Genomic DNA, 10,745 nt, shown 5'->3' on the forward strand with positions numbered 1-10,745 from the left:
TTGCTCGCCCTCTTCCACCCCACGCCCGCCCACGCCCCTGTGAAGCAGAGCATGGGGCACCAGGGCAGCAGCCACATGGCACGGCTGGCACTTTGTGGCAGCACCAAGGGAAGGAACCAGGAGACCTGCCCACATGGTCCTGCCCCCCGGCCCTTTTCGTATCAGTCAGGGTGCTGGGAATCTGTCTCTGCCTGCTAGGACACCGAGAGCCCTGGGCAGCGCCACCGGGCAGCACAGGCTGGGTGAGCCTGGCTGGGGGCAGAGAGAAGCCCTGGGGCTCTGTGTGTCCAGCAGGCTCCAGGAACAATCCCCTTGATCCCCATCCCAGCCCCAAGCTGGCCCCTAGGACGCTGCAGGGGGGGCACCAGGGGGTGGTGGCAGTGGGGCAGAGGCGGACAGAGGGGAGGAGGAGGTGGGCTCTCACCCAGCCAGGCGAAGTAGATGGCAATCTTCTCCCCGAAGTACTGGCGGATGTGATCCAGCGGCTGGTACCGGTACCAGCAGACCCACTGGGCCCAGAAGTGGTAGAGGACTTGGCGAGGGTTCAGGGCTTCACTGGGGACCTCAGACTCAGGCATCTCGAAGGGGCCCTGGGTCAAGGCAACAGAGAGGGAGATGGGTCAGTCACCTGCACAGCCAGGGGCGACCGTGGATGGGGCAGGGTCTCTGCGGTGCCCAGGGAGCAGAGCTGCCAACGGCTGCCCGGGACCCCCGCCTAGTGCCAAGTGAATGGCTGCAGTGACCAATGAGGACCTGCAGAGCCAGCAACTGCCCCCCTGGTCCCCGCATCCCAGCTCCAGAGGGATGTTTCTGTCCCAGCCCCCCCCCCACCCCCACCCCAGCTCCGGAGGGACGTCTCTGTCCCAGCCCCCCTCACCCCCATCCCAGCTCTGGAGGGACGTCTCTCTCCCAGGCCTCCCATCCCAGCTTCAGAGGGACAGCAGCCCACCCAGCAGCCCCTACCTCATGCAGCGGGAAGGCAGCGCTGTACACCCGCTCGTTCAGCAAACGGTTGATCCCGATCTCGGCGCGTTTCCGCTTCCCATAGACGGTGCGAGCCAGGATCTCATAGACCTGCCGACCCGAGGAGCACAGCGATGTTAGCAAAGTCCACCCTCAGCAGGAACCCAGCGAGTCCTGGCTGGGCACAGCCCTGTGGAGCTCACACACCTGAACCTTGCACCAGAGCCTTGGGACGCTAATGGGAGCCTTCGCATAGATCTTTCTGGCCCAACCCCCACGGCTCTGATGCCCCCACATTCCCCTTGGCCCATGCTAGGTGCAGGGCAGAGGGAGCCTTCCTGACCCTTCCCCAGGCAATCAGCCATGCCCTGGAGCCTGAGATTGGATTCAAACACGCGTCACTGGTTCCACCGTTTCCCACTAGCTATGGGGCCTGTGGAGGCTGAAGCACACAGCTGGGCCCGAAGCCATGAAGGTGGATTCTGGGTTGGGGTTTCTACATAGAGCTGGGGGCAGGGTTGGGTCTGGGTGGGGGTTTAAATCAACCCATTAGAGAGCCTGGGGATTTCGATCTGGCCGCCCACCATGTGATGGGCCCGTGGAGCTGCCTCTATGGCAACAAGGTTAATTACGGACCTGGGCAGAGCAGGGCTGGGAGTGGGGCAGGCCCCTGAGGTCCCCAGGCTCCCCCCACCCTACTTACGATGCGATGTCTCTGGGTGTTGCTGAAGTAGGAGTCCCGGGAGTCGCTGCCCAGGAACCTGTGGGGGATAAACAAACAGCCCCGCTGCAATCAATCGGGCCAGGGGAAGGGAGAGCAAGGAGGGGCTGTGACGAAGTGTGAATGCTCTTGTTGTGGTCTGGGAATGCTGAGTGGGGAGTGTTGGTCTGGGAAGGTTGCAGGGGAGTTGTGCTGGGACTGTCTGCATTGGGGATGGGAGACTTTCCTTGAGGGAGGATACCTGAGCACGGAACACGAGAACCCAGGAAGGGGGCTGGAGGCCAGGTGACACCTCTGCCCAGAAACTGGACAAAGGGCACAAAGGCTGGGGGAGAAGCGGGGGTGGGGGGGAGGCTGAGTGAGAGGCTGGAGGGAGTTTCAGTTTGGAGCTGGCTGGGAGACTGGAGGCGAGCCCAGATGAGGCTCTGGTCTCCCAATGCAACTCTGGCCTCCCTGGCCCCCAGATGGACCTAACTGTGGGGGTCCTGTTGTCTGTGCCTGCAAGGCCTGTTCTGGACTGTGTTCCTGTCGTCTAAATAAACCTTCTGCTTTACTGGCTGGCTGAGTCCTGGTGAATTGCAGGAAGCCGGGGGTGCAGGGCCCTGACTCCCCCCACACTCCGTGACAGGTGCTGCCTGGCGGGCTTGGCCCCTGGGCCTAGGGTTGCCAGGTGTCCGGTTTTTGACGGGAAGGTCCAGTTGAAAAGGGAAACTGGCGGCGTCTGGTCAGCACAGCTGACTGGGCACTAAAAGTCCAGTTCCCTGCAGTAACCGGCCTCTGCCGCTGGGGCGTGGGGAGAGCAGCAGCTGCTGGTGGAGCCTGGAGAGGCGACTCTGCCCAGCTGCTGCTGCTGCTCTCCCCACCTGCCAGCCGGATGGCGAGAACTGCCTGGCTCCCGCACCAGGCTCCAAAGTAGGTACCAGCGCCGTCCGGGGTGGGGGTGTTAACCGCTCTGCCCCACACACCCCACTGTGCCCCCGTCCCCCAGCCCCTCACTCCCTCCCCGCCCTGCTGTGCCCCAATCGGGCCTCACTCCTCCCAGCCCGGCTCTGCAGACAGCAGTTGAGTCCCAGGGGAGGGGGGAGCGAGGAAAGGGGGCAGGGGTGGAGAGCGAGTGACAGAGGGGGGCACACTACAGGTGGGGTGGGGGTGGGGCCTCAAAGGAAGAGGTGGGGCAGGGGGCGGGGCCTTGGGGAGGGGGGAGGGCAGGGGTGTTTGGTTTTCAGGGATTAGAAAGTTGGCAACCCTACGGCCGCCTCCAGCAGGGCCAGGGCCGAGCTGGGAGACACGAACTTGGGGGGACCCTGCGAGGTGTTGGCCTTGCTCCAGCGCCCTTGAGAGGGTCTCATCCAGGCAGGGGTTTATTCCAGGCCCGACCCCGGGGTAGCTGAGCACCTTCCAGAGTGCGGGAGGTGACATGAGTAGCAGGAAGGGTGGCCCATTGGTCAGGGCAGCTACCTAGGAGTCGGGAGGCCTGGGTTCAAATCCCTGCTCTGCTGCAGACTCCCTGTGTAATCCTGGGCATGTCACTCAGGCTCCCAACGGGATGAGGATAAACCCATCAAGACAGGGAACTGCTCTGATACTGTGGTAATGGGCCCAGGACCAAGAACCTGTGAGTCACCCAGCCCCCAAAGGGATGGGAGGGTCCACCCGACCCTGCAGAGTGACACAGAGCAAGGAAAAGGAGCCTCGAGGGGCGCAGCTGGGCAGGACCAGGCCGGCACTCGTTGAGTGTTCCCTGCACAACCAGCCCAGGAGGCAACAGCTGGGAGTTAATTCCCTGGTGCCACCTGGGTTACTTGACTCCAAACCCAGCTGCGTGGAGGGCTGGAAAATCTTTCACTGAGATGGGAACCAGGGGGCTCTGATCAATGGTTCTCGCCATCCTGCTGCAGCACCACGGACAGTTGGTGCTTGGAGAAGGCCTGGGGGTCCTGGCTCAGGAGCATCCGGGGGGGCCGATGGGCAGGACAGAGGGACATCAGCAGAGCCCTGTGGCTCGGTACATAACTATACAATTATATCGGTCTGGCGTGGGGGGGCTGCAGGTTGGGATTGAGGGGCACGGGCAGAGCAGTTGTGGGGGAAGCTATCGATTTTATGAACACCACATTCCTCCCCCCCAGCAGGTGCCTGGCGAGTTACCTATTGCTGGCCAGGAACTCGTGGGCACCCGGGGGAGGGGAGGGTGGGTGTTCCCTCAGCTCTAGCCCATTGGGAGCGGCTGCCCCCTCCGCCCGCCCAGACTCACTTGTCCAGCTTGGACCTGCGGAACGCGCAGGTGTAATAGTCCGCGGGCTTGTTGGGGACGTGCTGGTGCAGGGCGTTGGGGATGCAGAGTCTCCGCAGGACCTCGCCGGAGCTGTTCCGGTCCGGGTTGGGTTGGGCCTGTGGTCAGCAGAGAGAGCGTCAGGGTTCGGGGTGGCCGGGGAACCTCCCAGACCAACAGTCGCCTGCAGGCAGAGACAGGGCCAGTCCCCCCACTACATCCTGCACACGGGGAGCCTAGCAGAGCTAGGGGGCTGGGCTAGCAGGGGGTTGCGGGTCAGGGTTGCGGGGCGCTGGCAGCGCTGGGGGGGAGCCCAGGGCTGGGATAGGAGGGGGCTGCGGGTCGGGGTTGAGGGGCACTGGTAGAGCTCGGAGGGGGAGCCCAGGGCTGGGCTAGCAGGGGGCTGCAGGTCGGGGTTGAAGGGCACTGGCAGAGCTGGGTGGGCCCAGGCCTGGGATAGCAGAAAGCAATGGGGGGGCTGGTGGGTGAGCCGCCACGCCACCCCCCCCCCACCTGGCACACAGACCTGCAGGGGCGCTCGCATGCACAGCTCCTCAGCGTAGAACACAAGCACGTCCCACGGGGCACTCAGCTTCAGGTAGTGGATGGTTTTCCGCTCGCTCAGCGTCTCCTCCTGGGGGGAAAGCAGAAGGGGGCTGAACACGGAGCCCCCAGGGGGGCAGAGCTGCCATGTGCCAGAGTCCAGGGGCAGCTCCAGGCCAGGGCCTATAGGGCAGGGATGGGACACACAGCCCTGGGGTCAGGCAGGGGACAGCCGCCTTCTCTCCGACTGCTGCATCCTGGGGTCAGCAAGGCCTCGAGAGTCTCCCAATGCACCGTCACCCCAATCGGCCGCAGCCAGGTCTGGCTGGAGCTGGGAAGGATGTGGTGGGGAGCCAGGGCCTTGGGAAGGAGGGACATGGCGAGGGCCTGTGGGGGGGGGAATGCAGCAGGGGGTTGGACCCAGTGGGGGAGGGATGGGGTAGGGGGATGGGGCTCGGAGGGGGAGACGCTGTGGGGGATCAGGCCTGGAGAGGGGAGGGCCATGGTGGGGCTGACACATTATTGATATAATCTGGGACCATATAGAATGTGGTTGCAACCAAGGTCCTGTAGTGGCACCAAATCTTATGTAAAAGGGGTCACATAAGGTGTCTAAGACCAGGTTATGGGTTGCTGGTTATGATTATGCTGTCTGTATGTCTGTGTCATTTTGTAGCTGAAGTTATAAGTATTGGCTCTGTACTATCTGTATTTCAAATTTGTGCTGTGTTTCTGGTGGTGTTAGCTCTGCCTAGCCTGCTTGATGGCCCAGTAAGGACCATCAGCTACACAATGACCCATGGAGAGGAGGCAGATATGCCTTGTAACTCAGCAAAGTATGCAGGGACTTGCCCATGTGACTCCAGACTCCATTTTGCTGTAAAGCCTATAAAAGGCTGATGCCTCATCTCCATCTTGTCTTCAATCCTGCTTCTTACCTCTGGAAGGACTTTGCTACCAACTGAAGCTCTGCACAAAGGACTGATGACCCATCCCAGCGGGGGATGTTCTCCAGAGACTTGATTTAAACCTGCAGTTTACTCCATCACTGCTACAAGCCTGAATTAAGAACTTTGCCATTACTGGGTTTAATTGATTCCATTTAACCAATTCTAGCTCTCATCTCTATCTTTTTCCTTTTATAAATAAACCTTTAGATGTTAGATTCTAAAGGATTGGCAACAGCATGATTTGTGGGTAAGATCTGATTTGTATATTGACCTGGGTCTGGGGCTTGATTCTTTGGGATCGAGAACACCGTTTTCTTTTATTGGGGTGTTGGTTTTCATAACCATTCATCCCCAGGACGAGTGGCACTGGTGGTGATACTGGGAGACTGGAGTGTCTAAGGAAATTGTGTGTGTGACTTGTGGTTAGCCAGTAAGGTGAAATCGAAGTCTTTTTTGTCTAGCTGGTTTGGTTTGCCGTAGAGGTGGAAAAACCCCAGCCTTGGGCTGTGACTGCCCTGTTTAAGCAATTGGTCCTGAATTGGACTCTCAGTTGGGTCCTGCCAGAACCGCATCGTCACAGGGGGCCTGGGGCCCGGAGGTGGAGGGACATGGCAGAGGCCTTGGGTTGCCAGGCGGAATGCCCCATCACAAAGGGACCCTGGTGACTCCGGTCTGCGGCATAACAGGGGCCCGGGGCTAAGGCAGGCTCCCTGCCTGCCGAGAATTCACACGGCCGCCAGGTCGCTGTGGCTCCTAGGCACATGGGCGGCCAGGGAGGCTCCGCGCGCTGCCGCCAACCCTAGTGCCGGCTCTGCAGCTCCCATTGGCCGGGAACCACAATGACCCCCGCAGCCCCCTCCCGCACCCAAACTCCCTCCCACAGCCCGCACTTCTACCCCCTGCCCCAGCCCAGAGCTCCCCTCCTGCACCCCAAACCCCTCATCCCTGGCCCCACCCCACAGCCTGCACCCCCAACCAGAGTCCTCAACCCCCCCCCGTACCCTAAGCCCCAGCCCAGTTAAAGTGAATGAGGGTGGGAGAGAGCAAGCAATGGAGGGGGGGGGGGGATGGAGTGAGTAGGGGCGGGGCCTTGGGGAAGGGGCGGGGTATGTGTGGGGCCATGGAGGAGGGGCAGGGATGTTAGGTTTTGCATGATTAGAAAGTTGGTAACCCAACATGGCAGGGACCTAGGGGGTGGGAGAGAGACAAAGCAGGGGCCCGGGGCCCAGGAGTAAGAGGGATGCGGCCGGGACCGGAGGGGGGAGGCACATACCAGGGGCCCCCAGTATAAGTCTCTCCTCTCACCTTCTCCATCAGCAGCCCAGCATTTCTCAGGTTGTTGAGGAACTTCCTCTTCCAGTGCTCGTGGCGCCCGCGTGGCCGCTCGTCTCTGGCCTCATGAGTGGCCAGCTTCCCCTGCCTCTTCTTTGGGGGCCGCACCTTCTCCTCCCACACCAGCACGAAGTCTGCGGGGGCAAAGGGGAGGGGGCTGCGGTCCGGCCCTGCCAGGGGCCAGGAGTCTCCCACAGGGCTGGGGAGCAGCAGCGAAACTCACCCAGACAATGCACAGGATGGGCACAGGGGCGGGGAGACAGCAGCCCTAAGGCACTGGGCCCTAGAGTGTAGGGGGGGGCCACACTCGCCACCACCGCCCCCTGCTGGAGGGAACATCAGCCCCACTCTGGCACACGCAGCCCAGCAGCTGGGGCACCTCACCACTAGCCTCAGCGGAGATTCCCCGGGCACTGCAGCGGGCGTGACCTCGGGCACTGCAGCAAGTCACCTGCAGGCAAACGGGAAGCCCCTGCAGCCGCAGCCCACAGGAGTGAGCAGGGCCCTGGGAGGGAGGGAGCATCGTTAAGGTAGCCGAGCAAGGGGCTTTGATCATTTCGTTAGTGCTCTGGACAATGTAAGTTAGCCAGTGGAACCCTCTGCCACGATGATGCCGAGGAAAAGAGATTTAGGGAACACATGTTCGCAGAGCAAGGAGGGTCATGGGGCTGGGATGCAGGAGATGAAAGGTCACTTCTTGGCTCCGCTACTGACCCCCTGGGTGTCCTTGGGAGAGTCACTTGCTCTTTGTGCCTCTGTCTGGGGCAACGAACATCTCTGTGCCCAGCCCCCAGGACAGCCCGGGAGGCCCATTGGCAGTTGGCACAATGCAAAAGCCCGTCAAGGCTGCTCTACGGCAGAGGGCAGTGACGTAGGGTGGCTTAGAGACCCCTGGGTACCCCCTAGACTGCACCGGGCCCAGCTCACACAGCCAGAGAGGGTCCTGTGTGGGTACATGTCCCTCTCTGGGCGCCTCTGGCTGGAGCCTGCGGGGCTATTCGGAGAGCCTGGGCTGGCAGCCAGCTCCTCCCAGACAGGGGGCCCGGGAGCTGTCGAGGGACAGGGCAGGGCAAGGGGCACTCACCGATCTTCGTTTGCCCATCTCGGAAGTAGTTGCCCCTGAGGTTGGGGCTGTAGCCTTCGTCACCATGCACGTAGATGGGATCGTCCTCTTCATCTTCATCCTGCAGCGGGAAACAAACAGGGCAGGGGGCAGGGGAGAACCGTGCAGCTCCCGCGCCCCGGGCCGGCCTCATCCCTGCGCCCAAACTCAGATTCGTTGTGTCGGTGTCGGTGTAGGGGAGCAGGGGAATGTTTCAGTGCTCAGGAAACCAAGAGGAGGAACCTAGAGCCAGATGGGCTGCTTCACCCCATGGCCTTGCTGGTGCCCCTCAGTCCTGACCCGCAGCCCCCCGCTATCCCAGCCCTGGGCTCACCCCCACCCCATGGCCCTGCCAGTGCCCCTCAGTCCTGACCCGCAGGCCCCCACTCTCCCAGCCCTGCACTCCCCCCACCTCCAGCACTGCCGGTGCCCTTCTCTCCCAACCCGCAGCCCCCCGCTATCCCAGCCCTGGGCTCACCCCCCCCCCCCACAGCCCTGCTGGTGCTCCTCAGTCCTGATCCGCAGCCCCCCATTATCCCAGCCCTGGGCTCGCCCCCCCCCCACAGCACTGCCGGTGCCCCTCAGTCCTGATCCGCAGCCCCCCACTATCCCAGCCCTGGGCTCACCCCCCCCCACAGCACTGCTGGTGCCCCTCAGTCCCGACCCGCAGCCCCCCACTATCCCAGCCCCAGACTCCCCCCGGTCACGGTTCTGCAGATGGACTACAGAGCACCAGCTATCCTGAAGGCCAAACCTTCGCCTCACTTACGGCTCTGGGTCTGTTCGGAGTCCCCCACCCCTCCACCGCAGGGACACCGACTCCATTAGCTCCAGGGGAAACCAGCACACAGAATGAGCAAGAAACCAGGCTCTGTGGGGGATTCCCGCCCAGGGTTGGGCTCAAATCGGGCAGCCCCTGAACTGCAGGGACCTCCTCCAGCTCCCACTGCTCCCCGTCAAGCCAGGACAGTGGCTGAAATGGCCCCAGTAACGGACCGCGGGAGCTTTGCAGAGGCCTGGTCCAGAGCAGCTACAGACTCGGCCCAGAGCCGCGGTTCTCAGCCTCTTAACCATTGTGGGCTGCAGCCACCCAATGCAGACACTACCCGGGCGGTCCTATGGGCTGATGAGGCTGAGAACCGCTGGCCTAGAGAGAGGGGCCCAAGCTGGGACTAGAAACCCAGCTGCACCAGGGCAGTGGCAGGGCTGGGACTCTGCGTCTGAAATGAGGGAGGGGAAGGGGAGGGTTGGATTACGGGGGGTTGGGCAGCTCCCCTCTGCCCCCCAAACTCCTGCTGGGATTCTACCATGAGATCAGGGACATGAGAAGAGGGCAGCTTGTGAAATGGATGGACTCCCCCCACCCCACCCCAACCCACCCCCCCAGAACTCAGCACCACCGAAGGCGTCATCGCCCCGGGAAGTAGGACTTGGGGGGACGCCAGGAGGGTTGGAATGGAACCCGCTGGAAAAGCAGCATTTCCAGCTGTGGCAGAGCAGGGAGGGTGGGACTGATGCCAGGGGGCAGATGCCCCTGGGGAAGCCTGTCTGGTAGACTGGGAGCTGCCACCCCTGGCTGGCTCAGCTACTGCACTGCAGTGTGGGGGGAGGCTGGCGGTGCGGGAGTCCCGGCTGGGCTAGGACGAACCACGGGCGGGGACGTTTCGCTGCCCTCCAGCTGGGCACTGCGGGGCACGAGCTGTTTCTGTTGGAGCTCCCAGGCTTTAGCTGGAGCAAAGGTGCCTCCTCGGGGCCAGGGGATCCCTGCTCCAGCCCTGCTCACACCTGCCTGCCTGCCTGCCTGTCCATCTGCTGTGAGAAGACTAGAGGCTGCAAACTGAATGTGCAGTGGGGGGCTCACCACTCAAAGCCCAGGCCCACAGAAGCCTTTGGGGACAAGGCGAGAGCTGGCAACACCCCCCACATCCTGCTCTGGGGGCACTCGTGGGAATCAGAGCTGCTGGCTCCCAAGCAGCGATCTAGGGGATCTCTCGTCTATTGCACGCCCGGCTCGGGGTGACTGCAAGGCAGCAGTTCTGCCAGGGCCACAAGTGAAATGAGTTTGTCAGTCTCAGCTCAGTCTTTTGCCAGCGGTGGTCTCCGGCCAGGAAACGATACACGGTTTGGCCAGAGGCGCCTGGCGCTGGGAGCGCTCGGGGTGGGTGGGGCAGGGCTGCAGACTGGGCCGGCGGGATGTTGGCAGAGTGGTGGGTTGGGGGCACAGAGCCGGAGTGGCAGGGGATTTTCCCAAAGCAAATCCCCCCAGTGTCTACACCCCTGTCCGCGTTCCGCCGGGGGGCACGGAGGCTGGGCTGCGGGTGCATCGGATACTCTGCAAACTGCCTGGTGTTTTCCTCATGAGCGCAGGCAAGGTTTTTTAAAACAAGGACAAAACCAACTGCACCCCCCACCTCGCCCTGCCGTGGAACACCTGAGAACACTCTTCCCTCAATCACAACCAGCCTCCTAGCCTGGCAAACACCCCCAATCGCCCCCACCAGCCGCACTGCCAGGGCAAGGCCGGGGTTGCTGAGCTCCAGGATCCTGCTCTCCCGCCCTTGACGTCTGTGGCATTTGCTGGGCCTCAGGAAGAGCAGACCCCGGACCCCTCTCTCTGCAGCAGCCCTGCTGGCCCCCGGCAGCCGCTCTCCCTGGGCTCCCTCTCGTACTCACGAAGCCGGCGTAGGGCTCCCCATTGTAGATGGTGCCGGAGGAGCCGCTGGACAGGCGCGAGCGGCTCTTGTCCAGGGCGATGAGCAGGCTGGTGTCCTGAGCGCCTGCCTCCAACCCCTTCTTCCGGATCATGGTGCTGAGTCTGCGATGCCAACCTCAGGAGCCTGCTGCCATGGCCCCCCGGGGGAC

The 10,745-nt window shown here is 62.6% G+C and overlaps 1 protein-coding gene across 5 annotated transcripts in view; it reads right to left on the reverse strand.

Annotated features, from left to right (window-relative positions):
- Window positions 1-10,710, reverse strand: part of LOC115636773 (anoctamin-7-like) — a 49,456-nt gene extending 38,746 nt beyond the window's left edge. For all 5 annotated transcript variants that reach the window (XR_003997047.1, XR_003997048.1, XM_030537292.1 and 2 more), the window contains exons 1-8: window positions 10,557-10,710; window positions 7,866-7,965; window positions 6,755-6,915; window positions 4,483-4,590; window positions 3,939-4,075; window positions 1,667-1,724; window positions 964-1,074; window positions 425-590 (exon numbers count right to left, since the gene is read on the reverse strand). Coding sequence is in view for 3 of the 5 variants with exons in the window: in XM_030537292.1 (XP_030393152.1) it covers window positions 425-590; window positions 964-1,074; window positions 1,667-1,724; window positions 3,939-4,075; window positions 4,483-4,590; window positions 6,755-6,915; window positions 7,866-7,965; window positions 10,557-10,688 (973 nt within the window). In the remaining 2 variants the exon portion in view is untranslated. The remainder of the gene's footprint in view (window positions 1-424; window positions 591-963; window positions 1,075-1,666; window positions 1,725-3,938; window positions 4,076-4,482; window positions 4,591-6,754; window positions 6,916-7,865; window positions 7,966-10,556) is intronic.
- Window positions 10,711-10,745: the final 35 nt, after the last annotated feature.

The sequence above is a fragment of the Gopherus evgoodei genome, chromosome 18 (assembly GCF_007399415.2).
Source record: "Gopherus evgoodei ecotype Sinaloan lineage chromosome 18, rGopEvg1_v1.p, whole genome shotgun sequence".
Taxonomy (NCBI): Eukaryota; Metazoa; Chordata; order Testudines; family Testudinidae; genus Gopherus; species Gopherus evgoodei.